Genomic DNA, 22613 nt, shown 5'->3' with positions numbered 1-22613 from the left:
TTAGACAGTATGTAGCTACTTCAGGAGGGCCAATCTGGATGGTTGTGTGTGAAATCAAGTAGAAGTGGGTTTTCATTATGACTAGGAGCAGAGAGGGTAAAATTACTAGATCTTATTCAGATAATTACATAGAAAATCTGGATTTCTGGAGCCTTGTTGCAGTTTGATGATGTCTGGTCGTGATGTGACTGCCCACACATATGGTCACATATAGGTAGAATATCAATGAAATAGTGTGACTCATTATCTGACATAAAAGCTTGTCAGTCTATGCACTTCAAAAAACATTTAGCCCAAGCGGTCAATCCGTTTAAAGGTAAAACCCTAACCTTGTGTGGCCTCTTCTAATTGAAAAACCAAATTAACAACCCCACCCCTCTCAGAGAGCGCCTCTCAAATTTCACAATACAAGCCCGTCTGTGTGTGTATCCCTGGCAACCTCACGTGGGCACGTGGAGGAAGCCCAAGAATGTTGTTTACAAACGGGGCCGTGAAAATAGCGATCCGCCGCAAACGTTTGAGCCATGGAGGAAGTGTGCGATTATAGGGGAGCCGCCATCTGTCAACAGTTGGAGGAGGAGGAGGAGGAGGCTGCTCCTGCTCCCCCCGCTGCTGGGACCAGAAACCTGTCACATGCGCCCGATGGGCCTGACAATGCACTGCACTCTGCTTCCATAGGTTACACTGGATGCGTCCCAATACCACTGCCTGCTACACAAACCATCCTTTCCTTGTTTTCCTTTAACTCATTGACTGTTGATATTAAACTCACCAACTGCCAAAGAATTCCGGAACGCTCACCACCTAGAGAGTTCCAAGTGTGGTGTTTACCAAGCAACAACACTTGATTGGCTGCAAAATGAAGCCTCATAATTTATGCATTTTTGGTGAATAGAGTCACCCTTGGCACTCTGGAATGTTGACAGGTTGGGCGACTTTATTCACCCTCGGCACTGAATGAGTTAAAAGACTACATTACAGCTTAGATGTATCTAGCCCTTTTAGGTCAGTTGTCATGAAGGAAAAAGGGATTTTAGATTATTTTCAACACAGTCTTGTCCCCTTGTCCCAAACAGAGATGGGATGATCCTGAATCCTACCCCCTTACTCCTCATTTACACAGCCAGTAATTTTATCTTGAGACATCGCCAAGCCTCCACTTGGGGGTGCATCTTCCAGGCGACACAATCTAGGTGCCAATCCAGCAGCTAGCATGACATTCTCTCCCCCGATAGGTACCCCGCTGAAATCACCACAAAACTGTGCGTGAAAGAGCTGGTCGCTCCTGTCTCCAGACGAACACCAGGTTAAGAGTCTGGAGACAGGTTAACACCAGGTTAAGAGTCATTCTCTCCTGAGAATGAAAGCACAAACTAGCCCTGGCACAAGCAGAGACACAAACACACACACCAACTGGTGCAGTCAGACGGGGGCCAAGATTTAAACGGCCCTCCTCTTGTCATCATCCACCTAGCCTAGCCTAGCCAGGCCAACGGCCAAAGCCTCTCCCTGCAGGAAGCGCCATTTTACAGTCCAGTAAAACAAGGGGCGTGACATGGTTTATTGGACAGGGTTCACAGTGGATGTGAACTCTCCATGTTTAAAGACCCCGGGTGCCCTTTGAAATCGTGGGAGAATGTTAGAATGAGGGAACACAAAAGTTGTGGATTGGCATAGATAATAATAATAATTATTATAATAATAATAATAATAATAATAATACATTAAATTTTCTCATGAAAATAAAAATATAGGAGGATAGTCATACATAACGTACAGTCCTATACATTAAAAACCTGAACAAGTGGGTTTCTAACAAGGTCTTAAAAGAGTCAACACCGTCAGCAGCTCTGACATTGTGGGGGAGAGACTTCCACAGGCGAGCAGCAGCAGATGAGGAAGCTTTGTCACCCATAGTGCAGAGTCTGGTTCTGGGGACAGAGATATACTAGAACAAGTGCCTTTGTATTGGGCTTGCTTGGAGTTGTATTGGTTGCTGTGAACATGAATAACAAACCACCGCAGTAAGATATTGTGCGTTGTTATGGATGGTTGGGGTTTGGTGTACAGTGCATTCGGAAAGTATTCAGACCCCTTCACTTTTTCCACATTTTGTTATGTTACAGCCTTATTCTAAAATGGATTAAATTCATTTTTTTCCCTCATCAATCTACACACAATACTCCATAATGACAAAGCGAAAAGAGGTTTTTAGAAGTGTTTGCCAATTTATTCAAATTAAAAAACTGATATCACTTTTACATAAGTATTCAGGCCCTTTACTCGGTACTTTGTTGAAGCACCTTTGGCAGCGGTTACAGCCTCAAGTCTTCTTGGGTATGATGCTACAAGCTTGGCACACCTGTATTTGGGGAGTTTCTCCCATTCTTCTCTGCAGATCCTCACAAGCTCTGTCAGGTTGGATGGGGAGCGTCGGTGCACAGCTATTTTCAGGTCTCTTCAGAGATGTTCGATCGGGTTCAGGCTCTGGCTGGGCCACTCAAGGACATTCAGAGACTTGTCCCAAGCCACTCCTGTGTTTTCTTGGCTGTGTGCTTAGGGCCGTTGTCCTGTTGGAAGGTGAACCTACGCCCCAGTCTGAGGTCTCTGGGGCGCTCTGGAGCAAGTTTTCATCAAGGATTTCTCTGTACTTTGCTCTGTTCATCTTTCCCTCGATCCTGACTAGTCTCCCAGTCCCTGCCGCTGAAAAACATCCCCACAGCACGATGCTGCCACCACCATGCTTCACCGTAGGGATGGTATTGGCCAGGTGATGAGCGGTGCCTGGTTTCCTCCAGACGTGACGCTTGGCATTCAGGCCAAAGAGTTCAATCTTGGTTTCATCAGACCAGAGAATATTGTTTCTCATGGTCTGAGAGTCCTTTAAGGGGCCTTTTGGCAAACTCCAAGCGGCTGTCTTGTGCTTTTTACTGACGAGTGGCTTCCAGCTGGCCACTTGGTGGAGTGCTGCAGAGATGGTTGTCCTTCTGGAGGGTTCTCCCATCTCCACAGAGGAACTCTGGAGTTCTGTCAGAGTGACTTGGGTTCTTGGTCACCTCCCTGACGATGGCCCTTCTCCCCCTATTGGGTTCTTGGTCACCTCCCTGACGATGGCCCTTCTCCCCCTATTGGGTTCTTGGTCACCTCCCTGACGATGGCCCTTCTCCCCCTATTGGGTTCTTGGTCACCTCCCTGACGATGGCCCTTCTCCCCCTATTGGGTTCTTGGTCACCTCCCTGACGATGGCCCTTCTCCCCCTATTGGGTTCTTGGTCACCTCCCTGACGATGGCCCTTCTCCCCCTATTGGGTTCTTGGTCACCTCCCTGACGATGGCCCTTCTCCCCCTATTGGGTTCTTGGTCACCTCCCTGACGATGGCCCTTCTCCCCCTATTGGGTTCTTGGTCACCTCCCTGACGATGGCCCTTCTCCCCCTATTGGGTTCTTGGTCACCTCCCTGACGATGGCCCTTCTCCCCCTATTGGGTTCTTGGTCACCTCCCTGACGATGGCCCTTCTCCCCCTATTGGGTTCTTGGTCACCTCCCTGACGATGGCCCTTCTCCCCCTATTGGGTTCTTGGTCACCTCCCTGACGATGGCCCTTCTCCCCCTATTGGGTTCTTGGTCACCTCCCTGACGATGGCCCTTCTCCCCCTATTGGGTTCTTGGTCACCTCCCTGACGATGGCCCTTCTCCCCCTATTGGGTTCTTGGTCACCTCCCTGACGATGGCCCTTCTCCCCCTATTGGGTTCTTGGTCACCTCCCTGACGATGGCCCTTCTCCCCCTATTGGGTTCTTGGTCACCTCCCTGACGATGGCCCTTCTCCCCCTATTGGGTTCTTGGTCACCTCCCTGACGATGGCCCTTCTCCCCCTATCGCTCAGTTTGGTCGGGCGGCCAGCTCTAGGAAGACTTACTGTGTCTACTGTTATTTACTGTTCCTCTTTTAGTGCTTATATATATATTATTATATGTATAATGTATATTATTAGTATAATGTATATTAATGTATCTTATATGTATGTTTACTTGATTCATTTTCTACTTGTTACACTGTGTTGTTGATGTGTTGTTGATGTTGATTGATGTTGTAGAGGTGCTCTGCCTCAACCATGTTGTTGCGTTGTGTACATGTACATGTAATGACAAATAAACTTGAACTTGAACTTCTTGTGTCCTCCTAGGCTGGGGAGAGGCTCCCAGCTCCCACCCCAAACCAGAGCCGTCCTGGGGGGAGCCAGCGCCGCCCCCTGTCAGCGTGGACAATGGGACGTCCGCCTGGGGCAAGTCCTCCGGCAGTTGCGGGGGCTGGGGCGACAACAGGCCTGAAGCCTACGGAAGGGGCCACCCCCCGATGGGGTCGGCACCTTGCAAACCAGGTGAGCTGCACACTGCTGTGTTTCTACAGAGAGAGAGTGGTAAATGTTTCTTCATTCATTGGGAATCTCATTATTTTTGGGTGGGGGGGGTTACCTCAAATGCCAAAATACTTTTTTCTGTATCTGTGTACCGATGAAAGGAAGCGGTTGTCCTCTGTTGTTGATTTTCTTTCTGTGTTATGAGTCAAGTCCAGAACATTGACTAAGTATGCAGCCACACTGCCACCTAGTGGCTGGCCTACCACACTGCATCTGTTTTAAGAATGATCTCTCTCAGCTTCTCGTTGTTGTGCTGAAGACCAACAATGCACAACACAGTGCTAATAAGCTTTAAGAATATAACATACCGTATTGTCAAAAGAGATTAAAAAAACGAAACCTGAAAGGTGAAACCTAGTTGAGATGGTAAACTCACTCCTCAAGTTCAAACACCCCCACCACCCGCGCTGTCCAATTGCTAACTTTTTGATAGCGTAGCTGGTTAACATCGGGTGTTTGAGGAGACGGTCAGGTGTGTGGTTGACATCGGGTGTTTGAGGAGAAGGTCAGGTGTGTGGTTGACATCGGGTGTTTGAGGAGACGGTCAGGTGTGTGGTTGACATCGGGTGTTTGAGGAGACGGTCAGGTGTGTTGGTAAGCCAGATGTTGCAAGTTCGAGGTTCGGTCGGAGCAAGTCGAATTGCGGGGCGACTGTTTGCAACAACTTGATGTCTGTTTCGCAACAGATTTACCTCAATTTCTCTTCCCTATCCAGCCCTCAAATCTATGCAAGACGGCTGGGGAGGAGGAGGAGGAGGAGGAGGAGGAGGAGGAGGAGGTGGTGGTGGAGGAGGAGGAGGAGGAGGAGGAGGGGAGGAGCTGGGCCGGTCCGGGGGCCAGTGGGATCCTGATGACGGGGACATGTGGAACAGCGCTGCCTCCCAGGAGAGCAACTCCTCCTGCAACTCCTGGGGAAACGGACCCAAGGGTCAACAGAAGGTCAGAGGTCAACTCATGGCCGATTGGTTGTTATTGTCATTTAGTAACTACTGATGACCTACATAACGTAGCATAAGACAACATGTGACCAGTGAGCTTGTGTCTCTCTTCCGCGACAAGGGGAAGGTGCCAGGCAAGCAGGAGGAGTCGTGGAGGACGAGCCGCCTGGTGAAGCAGCTGACAGACATGGGCTTCCCAGTGAGTAGAGCTGCTGACTCAGCCATGGTTATTATATAATATACACCATTTAGCTGACGCTTTTATCCAAAGCGACTTACATTGCAGTGAGTGCATACATTTCAGTATAGATGGTCCCAGCAGGAATCAAACCCACAACCTAGGCGTTGTTAGCGCCATGCTCTACCAACTGAGCCACAGAGGACCTGTAATGAGGCGTGTTTTATGTTAATTTAAATATTCTTATATTTATATTTATTCTTATTAATATTCTTAATAATGTTTCAGTTTGCATGAAACAAGGTCATGTCAATAAAAGGTGATGCAGGTCGAGTGAGAGTCCCAAGATGGCTATATATACATAGAACAAATATTACTGATGACATAATTATTATTCATAATTATTTATTCAAAATACATTTAAAAGGGTATTTGTGATGTCATTGACGGTCCACTGTGTGTGCGTCTCTGCGTGTGCGTGTGTCTCTGTGTGTCTTTGTGTGTCTGCGTGTGTGTGTGTGTGTCTGCGTGTGTCTGCGTGTGTGTGTGTGTGTGTGTGTCTGCGTGTGTGTGTGTCTTTGTGTGTGTGTGTGTGTGTGTGTGTGTCTGCGTGTGTGTGTGTGTGTGTGTGTGTGTGTGTGTCTCCATCCTCCAGAGAGATCCTGCGGAGGAGGCTTTGAAGAGCAGCAACCTGAACCTGGACCAGGCGATGAGCGTCCTGCTGGAGAAGAAGACTGAGCTGGACAAGCGGGGGCTGGCCGTGTCCGACTACGCCAACGGCCTGATGACCAAGCCCCCGGGCTGCCGGCCCCCCCTCCTGTCCAAAGAGTCCCCCTCAGACCGCACCCCCTTCCTGGATAAGGTACCGGAAGCTGCCCCTGCCACGGCCCAATCAAATCAAATCAAATTGTAATGGTCATTTACACACTATAGATGCAGGATACCATGTAATGAAATGCTTCAGGGTGAGCAACTCCTCAACAACGCAACAGTCAATAATCAATCAGACAATATCAATATCAGTTAGCAGCAATGTTATGTGTGTCTGTGTGTGTGTTTAAAGGACGGTGGCCTGGTGGAGGACGCCCGTACCTCACCGTTTATGCCTTCCCCCAGCCTGAAGCTCCCTCTGCCCAGCGCTGGCCTGCCCATGCCTGCCCACGGCCACGGCCACGGCCTGGGCGGCCCCTCTGGCCTCGCCATGCAAAACTTGAACAACAGACAGGTAGGCGGCAGAGAGGACCGAGGGAGAGAGACTTAAAGGACCCTTCTGACCAGGTCAAAAACACCCAACCATAAACAAACCATAATATAATATGTAATATATGGCATTTAGCTGACGCTTTTATCCAAAGCGACTTACATCGCAGTGAGTTCATACATTTCAGTATATATGGTCCCAGCAGGAATCAAACCCACAACCTAAGCGTTGTTAGCGCCATGCTCTACCAACTGAGCCACAGAGGACCATAACCACATTTTAACCAATTCAGTGACAGACAGACGGACACAGACAGACGGACACAGAGAGAGAGACAGACTGGGGGTTAGCAGATGGTGGTGGACCACAGAGCCGGGCCTTTGGATGTTGTGTCTTTGTGGATGTTCAACAAACGTCTGGCAATAACAATAACTTTCCTCTCTCCCCCTCTCTCTCTCTTCCTCCCCATCCCTCCCTCCCCCCCCCCTCCCCCCCCCCCCCTCCTCTGTCAGATGCAGAGTGGAATGTTTGGGGTTAGTGGAGCAGCACAAGCCCGGGCCCTGCAGCAGCCTCCTCCTCAGCTGCCAGGGCCGCCTCTCAGCTCCTCCCAGACTAGTCTACGCGCTCAAGTGCCTCATATTCTCTCCCCTCAGGTACACACACACACACACACACACACACACACACACACACACACACACACACACACACACACACCCTCAGCTCCTCCCAGCATAGTCAACGCGCTCAAACTAAAGCCTCCCCTTCACACACACACACACACACAGACACACACACACAAACACACACACACACAAAATGAACAACACACACTCATTAAGTTTCTTCAGCCTTGTTAAAGCAGCTCTGGTCTCCTCCCCCCTCCCCCCCTCCCCCCCCCACCCCCCACCCCCCGTAGGTTCAAGCACAGCTCTTACAGTTTGCAGCAAAAAACATTGGTCTGAATCCTGCACTTTTAACCTCGCCAATAAACCCTCAACACATGACCCTTCTGAACCAACTCTACCAGCTGCAACTGGTGAGTTCCTCAACCCGCAACGGAGGTTAGCCCTAACGCAGCCCTAACGCAGCCCTAACGCAGACACCACACCGGCCGCGCGCGGGAAACGCCAACGTGGAAAGCGCACGTGAATGCCCACCGTTTAGGCGCCGTTAAGACACACCAGGACAGAAGTAGCCTACGGACGCGCTATTGGAGGATTCTAACAGGGTTTCTCCCCTCGAACCAATCAGCCGGTGGGAGAGGCGGGACTTGGAGCGTAGCGTCTCAAAAATGGGAGGTTTCTATTGGAGACTCGGAGTAAAACCTCAGGGTAAAACCTCGCACAAACGTCGCAGACGCACGCATGAAATGATCTAGTAGAACGAGAGCGTTGAAGAATTTGGCAACGCTTGCAGGACGTTGGCGCCCGCGGGCGGCCAGTGTGGTTCACGGAAGTGTCCTTTCGATGTACAGTACCAGTCAAAAGGACACACCTCGCCAAGAGTGTGCAAAGCTGTCATCAAAGCAAAAGGTGGCTACTTTGAAGAATCTAAAATATAAACCATATTCTGGTTTGTTTAACACTTTTTTGTTTACTACATAATTCCATATGTGTTCCTTCATAGTTTTGATGTCTTCAATATTAATCTACAATGTAGAAAATAATACAAATGTAGAAGGTGTGTCCAAGCTTTTGACTGGTACTGTACCCTTCACACTATTTATATAGGGTTGGGCGATATGGACAAAAATACCACATATGATGATATTTTGGACTGAATATCTTCATTATTGTGATGTATAACAAGCAACCTGAAAGAACAGTGAAGCGAACGGTTCATTTCCAGGGTCCTAAAACAGTGTGTCTGTGTTTGCCAAGTACTCCAGTAGCAACCACTGTGTTCTGGTTTGAAAATGAACAGTGGATGTTAAAGTTTGAAAAGTCCACAGACAGTGCACACAGGACTGTGTTTTTATTGTGATACACAAGTGTGTGTGTGTGTGTGTGTGTGTGTGTGTGTGTGTGTGTGTGTGTGTATTATTTGTGTGTATATATAACATGTGTCCCTGCTTGCAGGCGTACCAGCGTTTACAAATCCAGCAGCAGATGTTGCAGGCTCAGCGCAACGTGTCTGGCCCTATTCGACAACAAGAGCAGCAAGTGAGCCCCCCCCCCATATACCCCCCCCCCCCCCCATATACCCCCCCCCCCCTCCCATCTCTTTATCCCTCCTCTTCGGCTCTTTATTATTGTTATTATTATTATATGTTATTATATGTTGTTATTATTATTACTATTATTATATATTATTATGATATGTTATCTTGCCAGGTTGCACGTACAATCAACAACATGCAGCAGCAGATCCAGCAGCACCAGCGGCAGCTGGCCCAGGCCCTGCTGATGAAACAGCAGACGCAGCCCACGCCCCCCTCCCACCCCGGCCTGCACCCCACCGCCGGCAAGTCCTCCCTGGACCCGTACCTAGGCCACCCCCAGGCTCCGGGCCTCCCCGACCTGCAGACCAAAGAGCCACAGTCTTCTCCCAATGCCTACAGCCCCTACCCTCTCTGTGAGTGTCTCTCTCTCTCCACTCTGTTGGGGGGGGGGGTGTTGGGGGGGTGGGGGGGTGTTGCTGAGGCAAGAAATTGATTGATACTCCAGGAGTTTGGTAACCATACTGTGCCTTGATCTGCAGTGCAGCTGAAGACTCGGGGCAAGCTAGCTCCTCAACACAACAAACAACAATCAAACAGTCAACACAACACAATATAGTAATAATAAACAATAACATCAGGTCATTAAGGGGTCTAAGTGTACTCCTCTGTCCCCCCACCCCCCCCCCCCCGCAGCTGGACTGAACCCCAACATGAATGTAACCTGTATGGAGGTGGTGGGGGGGCTGGCCATGAAGGACCACCCCCAGCCCCAGTCCCGCCTCTCCCAGTGGACACACCCCCACGCCATGGACAACCTCTCGGGAGGCTCCTCCCCCCTGGAGGCCAACCTGGGGAAACACGGTGAGAGAGGAGGGAACCAATGGGAAGGGAGAGGAATGGGAATCATGGGTCAAGTCTAGTCTAAACAAAGGGTGTAGTCATTAACTGAGGAATAACCTCTCTAACCCTAACCCTAGCCCTAACCCTAACCCTAACCCTAACCCTGACCCTGTGTAAGTGAGCAGGTGTAGTCATTTCCTGAGGAATAACCTCTCTAACCCTAACCCGAGCCCTAGCCCTAACCCTAACCCTGTGTAAGTGAGCAGGTGTAGTCATCTCTGCGTTCGAGGGTCTGAATTACTGTTATGCTTTGTTGTTTAGATTTTTATTGATTTCTCTACTAAATGTTTCCTTGTTCCTCTTGTGCCCGTCTGTCTGCCTCTCTGTCTGTCTGCCTGTCTGTCTGCCTCTCTGCCTGTCTGTCTGTATGTGTCTGTCTGTGTCTGCCTGTCTGTCTGTCTGTCTGTCTGTCTATCAGGTGCCAACCTGGGCCCCCCAGGCAAGCCTCCTATGGATGACTCGTACAGCCCCTACAACCTGATCCCCAGCTCTGAGTCGCCCACCAGCCCCCTCGTCCCCCCTGACAGCTGGGGTCCGGCCAAGACCAACGACAAGATAACCAACGGCACCATCAGCTGGCCCCCAGGTGAGCTAGCTGGCTATGCTAGCTAAATAACTAACCTGGCTAGCTAGTATCATATATGTTGTCCAGGTGAGCTAGCTGGCTACGCTAGCTAGCTGGCTAAGTTGGAGTTTGATAATTAATAATCATCCGTTTCCGGTTTCATCATTTCCTGTTGATGTTGCTGTGGTCCCCCCCTCTAGAGTTCTGCCCCGGGGTTCCCTGGAAGGGGCTGCAGAACATCGACCCAGAGATGGACCCCAACATGACCCCGGGGAGTGTCCCCTCTGGCCCCACCATCAACACCAACATCCAGGACGTCAACCGCTACCTGCTACGAGACCGCAGTGGAGGTGAGGGGGGAGGTATACAGCAGACTGCGGTCTATGTAGCATGTGAAGGTTTGGAGAGCCAGGGGGCGGGGTTTGGAGGGCCAGGGGGGCGGGGTTTGGAGGACCAGGGGAGCGGGGTTTGGAGAGCCAGGGGGCGGGGTTTGGAGAGCCAGGGGGCGGGGTTTGGAGAGCCAGGTTTGCACTTTTGAGACTATTCCATTAGTTCCATTGGTCCAGCCAAGCACAGTCAGGCACAGCCAACGTTTTTAATTATTTCAAATACTCTTGAACCCCAGTGGGTGGGTTAGAGGGAGAGGGAGAGGGCAAGGGGGAGGGGTGGGGTGGGGTGGGGTGGGGTATATGAAACATTTCTCTCTGTGAAATTGTGTTGTGTGTTCTATCATTTGAGGGAGGGGGCTTCCTTTATTTATTTTATTTTCTGCACTAAACTTCCTGTCTCGATTTGTTCCTCACTGACACCGACAGGTTATGGCCCGCCCTCCTTTATCAGACAGCCAATCAGGTTACGGCCCGCCCTCCTTTATCAGACAGCCAATCAGGTTACGGCCCGCCCTCCTTTATCAGACAGCCAATCAGGTTACAGCCCGCCCTCCTTTATCAGACAGCCAATCAGGTTACGGCCCGCCCTCCTTTATCAGACAGCCAATCAGGTTACGGCCCGCCCTCCTTTATCAGACAGCCAATCAGGTTACGGCCTGCCCTCCTTTATCAGACAGCCAATCAGGTTACAGCCCGCCCTCCTTTATCAGACAGCACTTTGTCATCATTTTATTGGTTCTTTTCCTTCACGGAATTTTCTTTTTCTTTCTCTTTGTTTTATCCAAATCCCTCTTCCCCCTCTCCCCCCTCTTCCCCCTCTTTTGTTTTTTGTTTTTTGTTGTTTTGCCTTATTTTCTTTGGCTGGATGCACCGTAGGCTCCTCCCCCACCTCATCTCAGAACGAGGCTCCGCCTCCCTCCACCGATTGGCCAGTCAGTGGCTACTCTAGCTCGTTCAGTCTGTCGTCCCCGGAGACGGACGACGCAGGTACACACTCCCCCCTCCTCCCCATCCTCAGCATTCCCACCCCCTCCTCCCCATCCTCAGCCCCCCCCCCCCCCCCCCCCCCCCCCACACACACACTCCCCCATCCTCAGCATTCCCACCCCCCCTACCCCCTCCTCCCCAACCTCAGCCTCCGCCCCACCCCCTCCTCCCCACCCTCAACCTTCCTGACACCCTAACCCCCCACCCCCACCGAGCCCCTGACACCCCCCACCCCCTCAACCTTCCTGACACCCCCCACCCCCACCGACCCCCTGACCCCACCCCGCCCTCCCCATCGCGTCTGATGTTGTGTGCTCCACCCTGGGTCTGATCTCTCTCCGTCTGTGCCGCTTCATACACCTTCCCTTGGTGGTGTTAGTCAATCAGTGCCCGTCCCCCGTCCCCCCCCCCGTCCCCCCCCGTCCCCCACCTGTGTGTGCTGTAGCATGGGGAGGGGACAGGGTGCGGAAGGGGGGGTGGGGGGGGGACAGGGGGTCAGGGTGGGGAGGGGACAGGGGGTCAGGGTGCAGAGGGTCGGGGGGGACAAGGGGACAGGGTGGGGAGGGGACAGGGTGGGGAGTGGTCAGGGTGCGGAGGGTGGGGGGGGTGGGGAGGGTAGCATGGGGAGAGGACAGAGGGACAGGGTGCGGAAGGTGGGGACGGGACAGGGGGTCAGGGTGGGGGGGGTGGGGAGAGTAGCATGGGGAGAGGACAGGGGGGCAGGGTGGGGAGGGGGCAGGGTGGGGAGGGGACAGGGCGACAGGGTGGGGAGAGGACAGGGGGCAGGGTGGGGAGGGGACAGGGGGCAGGGTGGGGAGGGGACAGGGTGGGGAGGGGACAGGGCGACAGGGTGGGGAGAGGACAGGGGGCAGGGTGGGGAGAGGACAGGGGGCAGGGTGGGGAGGGGGCAGGGTGGGGAGGGGACAGGGCGACAGGGTGGGGAGGGGGCAGGGTGGGGAGGGGAGGGTCTTTCAGAGGTCTCTGGTCACATGGTGTGAGTCTGGGGCATGGACTGAGCTAGTAACCCACTGTGATGTCGTACCTGTGTGTGTGTGAGGGTGTGTGTGTGAGGGTGTGTGTGTGAGGGTGTGTGTGTGTGTCTGTGTGTGTGTGAGGGTGTGTGTGTGAGGGTGTGTGTGTGAGGGTGTGTGTGTGAGGGTGTGTGATCCCTGGCTGTGTCTAACCACTGGGTGGGGTTAACACACAGGAAGAGCAGAATGAATGCTCCATGCTGTGCTGTTGTACAGGAACATATCTGTGTGTTTTGGGTTTGTTTCCCTGTGTGTTGACACCATTAGAAGAATGCAGAGTGCCCTTTTGTCTCCCTGACGACAGACTTCAGACCTTTTCAAGCATGTGATGTCCTGTTGGTGCCTTCTATCAAATGTATTTTAAATACGTTGTCATGTATGTCAGGATTGGGGTCTATTTTATGTCAATTCAGTCAAATGAGGAAGTGTCAATTTATACCCTATTTGTGACGATGGAATTGTAATTTAATTTTGACTTCCTGAACTGACTGAATTGGAACGGATGAATAACAGATTTCAGATACATTAAAACATGCACCGTATCCCAGTCTGCTTTCTATTATATAATACCTCTTCCCCTCTCTCTCCCCCCCCCCCCCTCTCTCCCCCCCTCTAGGTAAACTATCAGACATGAAGTCCACCTGGTCCCCAGGCCCCGTCCCACACAGCCAGGCCTCCCTGTCCCACGAGCTGTGGAAGGTCCCCCAGGGCCCCCCCCCTCGCACCCCCAACACGGCCCCGTCCCGCCCCCCCCCGGGCCTGACCAACAGCAAGCCCTCCTCGGCCTCCACCTGGGGGGGCCACTCTCTGGGCCTGGCTCAAGGCTGGAGCAGCTCCTACTCCTCAGGTACCCCCCCCCCCCCCCCCACCTTTAAACACTATGGCAGAGTAGTGAGTCTCCAGGTTGACCCTGTCCCTCTCTGGTCTCTCTCCCAGCAGGCACCACGTGGAGCACAGACAGCCCCTCCAGGACCAGTAGCTGGCTGGTGCTGAGGAACCTCACCCCCCAGGTAGGAAGGAGCCTCCGTCAACCCTCCCTGTTCAAAGGACAGACCTGTACTCCCAAAAATCTCTCCTTTATTCTAACCTTTTGTGTTTTGTGTGTGTGTGTGTGTATCTCTGTGTGTGTGTGTGTGTATCTCTGTGTGTGTGTGTGTATATCTGTGTGTGTGCGCGTGCGTGCGCGTGTGTGTGTGTGTGTGTGTGTTCCAGATCGACGGGTCTACTCTGCGTACTCTGTGCATGCAGCACGGCCCCCTCATCACATTCCACCTGAACCTGACGCAGGGCAACGCCGCCGTGCGCTACAGCTCCCAGGAGGAGGCCGCCAAGGCCCAGAAGTCCCTGCACATGTACGCTCAAAGAAAAGCTTTTTTTACCTTTTTGTTTATTTATGGACTTGTATTATTATTATTATTTTTTAATTTATTTGATCATTTTACACTTTTTTTATTTCTATAATACTTTTATATTTTATTTATTTTGACGTTTTATAAATATTTTTGTGAAGCGCATTGCTTTGTGTTCATGTCCAAAAATATGCGATGTAATTAAAATTTGATTGATAGCCTGAGAATACACCTTAGAATTTACAGTAATAATAATAATAATAATAAACTTTATTATTATTATTATTATGTTTCAAAAAGTGCTTTACAAATAGATATAAACAGATATGCAAATAAAAACTAAAATATAAGTAGAAACAGTGAAACACAACACATTAAAAAGAATGGTCTTCCTCTCTCCCTGCCCAGGTGCGTTCTGGGTAACACCACCATCCTGGCAGAGTTCGCCGGGGAAGAGGAAGTGAACCGCTTCTTCGCGCAGGGCCAGTCGCTCGCGACGACCACCAGCTGGCAGGCCAACCCCGGACCGACCAATCACACGCGGATGGGCGGGGCCGGACACGGACCCTCGCATCACACCGGCCACTGGAACAGCGGCGGCAGCTTGGGAGGAGGCGGTGCCAAGACGGGCGGAGACCTGCTGTGGGGGGGCGTGCCCCAGTACTCTAGCCTATGGGGACCCCCCAGTGGAGAAGAGGGGCGGGTCATGGGGAGCCCCACCCCCATCAACACCCTCCTGCCTGGGGATCTGTTGAGCGGGGAGTCCATGTAGGGGTGTGGAGCCCCGGCACGAACCATGGAGGGGTGGAGGACCACACACACACACACACACACACACACACACACACACACACACACAGATGAGCAAAAACCAAGCGAATCGACGTGGCGATAATCAGTGTGAGTGGATTAGTGAAGGGAGAGACGTGAGGAGGCCCGAGGCGACTTTCTCTGCGTCCATGCTGCTGACCTCCTCCTCCTCCTCCTCCTTTTCTTTGTTAAACGTCATTTCAAGAGTATTAGTTAGTCGTTCAGCGAGGGGCAGTGTTGTGCTTTGGCAGGGAGCAGGGAGGGGCTACAGTGTAGTGCTTTGGCAGGGAGCAGGGAGGGGCTACAGTGTAGTGCTTTGGCAGGGAGCAGGAGGACATCTTTGACTCAAACAAAGAAAGGACAGAGAACCTTTTTACGAACAAACATTTCTCTACAAACTGTTCCGTACGAAACGTGTATTTTAATCGAACGGACACAACGAGCTGCCATCATCAACCCCCCCCCCCCCTCCAGTTTTTTAAAGGTTGTTTTTTGGAGTGGGGCGGTCCCACTTTCATATTTTCTTCAGTTTTTATTGGACAGGAAGTAAGGAGGAGAGGGCGTGTCAGCAGGGCATGGGCCGGATTCCAACCCATGCCGACATGGGCATACATGTAGCACTGTAGGCCGCGGCACTGGACCACCCCAGGCCGTGGTACTGGTATCAGACCACTGGACCACCCCAGGCCGTGGTACTGGTACCAGACCACTGGACCACCCCCAGGCCGTGGTACTGGTATCAGACCACTGGACCACCCCAGGCCGTGGTACTGGTACCAGACCACTGGACCACCCCAGGCCGTGGTACTGGTATCAGACCACTGGACCACCCCAGGCCGTGGTACTGGTACCAGACCACTGGACCACCCCAGGCCACTCCAGAAAGTTCTAGCGGTCCGGATTTCACTCTGTTTCTCTCAGCCCTATGACGAGCCTTAACCCCCCCTCCACTCACTCCATACGTACTGAAGACACGTACAGAGATTTGCACATTCTTATTTCTGAGCCAGAGAAACCGAGGGGAGAGAGAATGTGCTTTGCCCGCCCCCCCCCCCTCCGCCGCAAGCATATTCAAGTTCCTACAATTCATATTATAAAGGGATTGACACAAAGCTTGTTCACCTTGTCAACTCAAGCCATTTTCTTGTACATTTTTGTTATCCCCCCCACCCCCTCGTCGCGAAATAAGTTTGAGAGTGTATTATTATTCAAATGTACCAATCGTTTCCCCCCGGGAGGCATGATGGTGATGATGACGACAACATACACTCACAGGCCACTTTATTAGGTACACCGTGCTAGTACTGGGTTGGACCCCCTTTTGTAGCCCATCTGCTTCATGGTTCGACGTGTTGTGCGTTCAGAGATGGTCTTCTGCATACCTTGGTTGTAACGAGTAGTTATTTGAGTTACTGTTGCCTTTCTATCATCTCGAACCAGTCTGGCCATTCTCCTCTGACCTCTGGCATCAACAAGGCATTTTCGCCCAGAGAACTGCCGCTCACTGGATATTTTCTCTTTTTCAGACCATTCTCTGTAAACCCAAGAGATGGTTGTGCGGGAAAATCCCAGTAGATCAGCAGTTTCTAAAATACTCAGACCAGCCTGTCTGGCACCAATAACCATGCCACGTTCAAAGTCACTTTCTTCCCCATTCTGATGCTCGGTTTGAACTTCAGCAGGTCGTCTTGACCATGTCTACATGCCTAAATGCATTGAGTTGCTGCCATGTAATTGGCTGATCAGATATTTGCGTTACCGAGCAGTTGAACAGGTGTACCTAATAAAGTGGCCGGTGAGTGTATATGTGGCCTACGTCTGGGAAGTCTACTAACCACTGCTCTGGAATGGAAGCATAATAGGAAGAACACTTCTTGGACTCGACCCGGAGGCGGTGTTTTTTTCAGGAGGACTTTGCAGTCCGCTTTCAGTTCTCTGAGGCCCATGACGGGCTCTGTGGATGGATCTGTCGCGTGCGGTCATACCACTGGTCTGGTGAAGAACCCCCACCATTTCACCTCTACTGTCCTCCTTAGATCACGACAGGCTTCCCTCTCCCTGGTCCCTCTTCACAAGAGATCATAGGAAATGACAAACCTGCATGAACTCTATATCCCCCCCCCTGTGTGTGTGTGTGTGTGTGTGTGTGTGTGTGTGTGTGTGTGTGTGTGTGTGTGGGTGTGTGTGTGTGTGTGTGTGTGTGTGTGTGTGTGTGTAAGCAAGTTGGAGACCCATAACGGTCTTCAGTCTGAAACACAGGGACATACACCAAGCACTTCTTCAGTCTGTTTTCTCTCTCTCTCTCTCTCTCCCCCCCCCTGCCTCACACAACACTGACTACTGGGGCGGGGGCCTGGAGGGTTATGGGGGGGTGTCATACCAAATGAAAGGTGTTCCTTATGACCCACAAGACCAGATGCATTCTTTTTTTGTTTTTCCATGGTTGTATTTGGTAGAAAAAAATGTGGAACAAAGAGAGTGGTTAAAAAAGAAAAGAAAAGGTGGTTTATGAAAGCACTTAGAGAAGAGCGTCACGCTCCCACTTCAACGCCAACCAATCAGAAGAGAGGAGAGGCGACCACTGAACTGAGAAAGCATGAAGACGAAAACAAACGACAGAAAAAGAGCCCTCGTTTCCGTCCTCCTTTTTGAACTGACGGACGTGAAAGACATTTGTTTTCTTTTTGTTTCGTTTTTCTTTTCTTTTATCCTTCGTTCCCCGGTCTGTGGCGGGACAGGGAAGGATTTAAAAAACGGTAGCATAAAATGAAGGAGGGGTGAAAAAAAACACAAAAAAATGAAAGACCTGACCTGACGTGATCTGACCTCACCTGACCTGACCTGACCTCACCTGATCTGATCTGACCTGATCTGACCTCACCTGACCTGACCTGACCTGATCTCACCTGACCTGACCTCACCTGATCTGATCTGACCTGACCTGATCTGACCTCACCTCACTTGACCTGACCTCACCTGACCTGATCTGATCTGACCTCACCTGACCTGACCTCACCTGATCTGATCTGATCTGACCTCACCTCACCTCACCTCACCTGATCTGACCTGATCTGACCTGACCTGACCTCACCTCACCTCACCTGACCTGACCTGACCTGACCTCACCTCACCTCACCTGACCTGACCTCACCTCACCTGACCTGACCTGACCTCACCTGATCTGACCTGACCTCACCTGATCTGATCTGACCTGACCTGATCTGACCTCACCTGATCTGACCTGACCTGACATGGCGGTGCCGGTGTTCAGGGGGGGGCAACACCCCGAAGTCCTCGTCTGTTTCCTTTGACGATATCAGAGTAAATATCACTGTTACATGAGATACATCTCAGCCTTGTTGTCTGGAGATGCTAGACGTGTTTAATGTTCTACAGATCCAGCAGGGTGGATCACCATCTCTCTCTCTCTCTCTCTCTCTTTCTTTCTCTCTCTCTCTCTCTCTCTCTTTCTCCCTTTCTTTCGGAGGCCAAGCTGTATGATAGTGTGTGGCCACAGAGTGCCTGGCTGCTGTGGAGTGCTTTTCCCTTCTCTTTCTCTCTTTTCTCTTCTCTCTCTCTCATGCAAGGATCACTTTAGCCGGAGATGGAGGAGAGGTTTGATTTTTTTTTTTTTTTAAATTGGGAGGGGGGGGGGGGTTCATTTTAATTTCTGGAATCGCCAGTGTTGTCGGTTTTTGTCAACCTTGCTGTTATTGTTGTTGATGATGCTGATATTGTTTTTTATTACAATGATGATTTTACGGTTGTTGTTGTCGTCGTTGTCGTTGACTCCATGCAGTGTTCAGCTGCTCTCCTGCCCGCTCTCACTGCTCATGTGCGAGAGACACTTCTGGTTTGGAGGCTCACCTCAGCAAAGAGACTGAAGGGGCCAGTCTCAGTGGAGGTTATCTGTTTGGGTGGGTGGGGGTTGTTTTGGGGTGGTGAGGTAGTTGGACAGTGTTTCAGAGCCGGTGGCCGTGTCGTCGGTTCAAGCGTCAGGGGTGAGAGGTCGTAGGTCAATGGTCCACAAGGTACAGTATCAGTACAGTACAGTACAGTATGCCTCCTTACTGGCACTCCAATGGCCCCCGCCCCCCCCTCCTCTCAGCCTGTTCAGCCCCGGCCCCCACCCCACTTTGTAGATCTCTCTCTACACGCAAGCACACGCACACACCCCCCCTCCTCTCAGCCCCGGCCCCCACCCCACTTAGAGACCCCCCCCTCCAGTCCTGCTGGGACTCACTCACACTGGTGCTTTATTTAACAGGCTCCGTCCGTCTCTGTCAAAGTCCAAAACCATGTCGCGTGACGCAGCCCTCCATTTCTATGCAAAGACAAGGAGGTGGACGTTCAGAGCCATTGACCATGAAAACTACAACTCCCATCTGCCAGTCCTCTAAACACCCCCCTGTCTCCCGCCCCCTCAGCCAGCACTACCCACGTGTCTTTCAGACCAGGAGGATCAGACCTCAGGAGGAACAACACTAGCGTAGGGGCAGCTTCCTGTAATGAGGGGCAGCTTCCTGTCATATGGCTCTTAGTTACAGTACAGTTGGAGATGGTGTTTTTCCAGAGCTTGTAGATAACACTAACCTTACTGGAGGGGTTGAGTCGGGGGATTACCGGGAGGCTGTATCGGGGGGTGGGGCTCTCCATCTTGTGTCATGTGCCAACTGGACTACACATCATCACCAACATCCACCTCGTCTTTTCCCATGGAGCTGTATCTGCCTCGGCCGTTGCACGAAACGTTGCCGATTCCCATGATTCTGTTGAGTGTTGATTCTTGCTGCAGTGCCCACACATCGTAGAGTCAAGGCACAGGGTGGTCCTGATGTGGGGGTGGGGGTTCCAGAGAGGCAGTCCCTAACCCTAACCCAACTATCAAAGATGAACTATGAAGAGAATAGTGTAGAAAGAAGCAGGTGGTGATTCCAGTATGGGTCTGGGTGCACTATTGATGGGCCGCATCACAGCGGGTACATGTTTTTAAGAAAAACCAAAAACGTTTTTATTTTACTTTTTATTATTGTAAAGGCTTTGACAAAATGTAGAAACAAACAAACAAAAAAATAAGTCCTAAAGTATGTTTCAGCTGTGCACTCCTAGGCTGAGATGCTTCCCTCTCCTCTGCAAGCCTTTTCCCCCACTGTGGTTCTCTGGACTGCCACCTGGGGGCAGCAGTGTGTTCACTTTTGACCTCCAGCCAGAAGGGGCCCCACAGTACAGAACATTTCCACAGATCTGGGTCAGGGTCCGGGTGGGGCCCACCTCTATCAGCAGGGCCGGGACACGCCTCAGTTTTGGTACCAAGTCTTAAAGGGGAAAGGCGATCTTCCAGAGTCATTTTTTGGACTCGTGTGACATTCGCAAACAATCACTATTGCCTGTTTCTGACAACCTGCATTCGCTCCATGCTGGACTCAAAGCCAGAGACTGGTGAACAGACGGGTCTGAGGGAGGGGGGGGGGGGGGGCAGATAAGTGTGTGTGTGTGTGTGGGGGGGGGGGGCAGATGAGTGTGTGTGTGGGGGGGGGGGGGGGGGGTTCAAGTCTCAGAGGCACCCCAGGATTCTCTGCGCAGCACCAGCACTGAGAGACCCCCCCTCCCACCAACTCCTCCTCCATCTGGTGTTGGAAGTCAGAGGATCTTCATTTTTAAATCACATGGGCTCAAAAGTAACTGGAGTTCAAGCAAAGTATGCTTTCTCAATCATGGGGCGGGGACCCCTGGAGTTCAATAAACAAATCATCTTTGTGAAGGGCCTGGGTTGAATATGCACATGCTAGTTTCTATACATGTATACATCCAACAGTACATAATGTGTGTATATGTGTGTATAGCTAGGTTTCTCTCTCTCTGCCCCAGTTTCAACCCATAGCCTGTGGATCCTTCTCTATGTACATATTTCCCAGAAAGAAAAAGATCATGAACATATCAGAATAATACACAATAAAGAATACAAATACTTGAATCAAAAGAAGCGCCATCAATGTAATGTGAACACTTTTTTTGTAATAATCTTTTCTCATTCATTGTCTCATACACTTCCGAGATGTTTTGATAACCTGTTCAGAGTGAAACTCAATTTGAAAAATGAGCATTGAAGAAGGCAGAATGACTTCTGCTGTATCTGAGTGTTTGCACAAGGGTGTGTGTGTGTGTGTGTGTGTGTGTGTGTGTGTGTGTGTTTCCGCTTTTCTTTTTCTTTCTTTTTTTTCTTTTTTTAATTCAGTATATTAGTTTTTTGTTGTCGTTTTATTTTGCTTGTCAAAAGTATATTCTGATGTTTATTGTTATTAGCTTCTAGTGTTGCACTGAGTGTCTGCCTCCCTCTCCCCCAGCTAGTCCAACAGCGCGGGGGGACGTACTGGGAGGTGGGGACACTTCACGTGGAAATGTTTACTCAAGGACTTCTGAGAAAAATAACAGTGTTTTTTTTAATCTGTAATATGTTTATCTACCTTATAGTGGCTTTCATTGTGGAATAATCCATGAAAATGGATTATAATTATGAGTATTGCACCATTTTTCTGATTATAAACCGAAAAAAAGAAAAGTTAAAAAAAAATATATATATTTAAAAAGAAAAGGAAAAAAAAAGGATTGTTGAAGACCTGTGGCCATAGACGGTGTAGAGGAGGGACTTGTAGCTCTCGCAGTCTGGAGAGACTGAAGGGACATGGGATGGACCGTTGGGATGGACCGTTGGGATGGACCGTTGGGATGGACCGTTGGGATGGACCGCTGGGATGGACCGTTGGGATGGACCGTTGGTTACTAGCCTCACTTCAGAGGTGAGCCCACCTTTTTATCTTTGTTCTGCTCTTGTTTTTTTTTTTTTTTTTTTGCTTGCTTGTTTGTACGTTTGTTTTCTGCAAGGCCACCGACGGTTTACAAACACTTCAAGTTTCGAAAAAGGAATTTACCATGGGAATGTTGAGAAACAAAAAAAAACTTCCATTCAGAGAATCATGAAAACACTTTACAGAATGAAGATTATTGTGATACGTTCAGAGCTCTGGGATTAAACAGTGTTGTCATGTTATATTTGACTTTGGACTTCTTGGTTCGACATCAATGTTGATTTCATGGACTATCTAAAGCCTGTATGTTTTATGTTGGTTCTATTTTTTTCCTTTGTAAAAGAAGACATCGTTGCTCACTATCTTGCACACACGAAAAAGTGGATCTTGTCTCAGGAAGGCCAGGGTTCCAGAGCACCAACTCCACGCCATTTTAATGTACGTTTTTATGAGAGAAATACAAAGGATGATGGAATAAAATAAAACAATTCTAAGCACTGAAAGTTATGGATTTCAGAAGAGAAAATACCTTTTGTTTCTAAATCCGTAGCAGTAACATATTAACCAAATAATGGACTTTAAATGAACTTTAGAAAACTGAGTGCTTTATCTATAAATCTATATATTGAAACTGCTTTACATTTAAAAGAAAATGATCTATGATTTTGATTGTTTAAAAAAAAACAAAAAAATGACCGTGAAAAGAACATGCAAAATGCTGTATGTTTGAATCTTTATTGTATTTTCTTATGAGGTCCCGTCCTGACTGAATCAGGAACATGAGGTCCCGTCCTGACTGAATCAGGAACATTGTGCATTACTTTTCTTTTTATCTCTGTCATTCTCTCTCACGGCGGGTATTAAATAACAGAAAAAT

The 22613-nt window shown here is 50.2% G+C and overlaps 1 protein-coding gene across 1 annotated transcript in view; it reads left to right on the top strand.

Annotated features, from left to right (window-relative positions):
• Positions 1-15203, top strand: part of tnrc6c1 (trinucleotide repeat containing adaptor 6C1) — a 44693-nt gene extending 29490 nt beyond the window's left edge. Inside the window, exons 6-23 of the mRNA XM_083677440.1 lie at positions 4185-4379; positions 5233-5357; positions 5478-5555; positions 6190-6396; positions 6598-6759; positions 7248-7388; positions 7655-7774; positions 8817-8900; positions 9072-9312; positions 9593-9760; positions 10218-10385; positions 10565-10714; positions 11630-11740; positions 13388-13618; positions 13708-13781; positions 13984-14123; positions 14529-15149; positions 15182-15203. Of these exons, the coding sequence (XP_083533566.1) occupies positions 4185-4379; positions 5233-5357; positions 5478-5555; positions 6190-6396; positions 6598-6759; positions 7248-7388; positions 7655-7774; positions 8817-8900; positions 9072-9312; positions 9593-9760; positions 10218-10385; positions 10565-10714; positions 11630-11740; positions 13388-13618; positions 13708-13781; positions 13984-14123; positions 14529-14892 (2759 nt within the window). The 3' untranslated portion in view covers positions 14893-15149; positions 15182-15203. The remainder of the gene's footprint in view (positions 1-4184; positions 4380-5232; positions 5358-5477; positions 5556-6189; positions 6397-6597; positions 6760-7247; positions 7389-7654; positions 7775-8816; positions 8901-9071; positions 9313-9592; positions 9761-10217; positions 10386-10564; positions 10715-11629; positions 11741-13387; positions 13619-13707; positions 13782-13983; positions 14124-14528; positions 15150-15181) is intronic.
• The last annotated feature ends 7410 nt before the right edge of the window (positions 15204-22613 follow it).

This window comes from Argentina silus, assembly GCF_951799395.1.
Source record: "Argentina silus genome assembly, chromosome: 9".
NCBI lineage: Eukaryota > Metazoa > Chordata > Actinopteri > Argentiniformes > Argentinidae > Argentina > Argentina silus.
The sequence above is the reverse complement of the archived record's forward strand: the minus strand, read 5'-3'. Positions and strand labels throughout refer to the sequence as shown.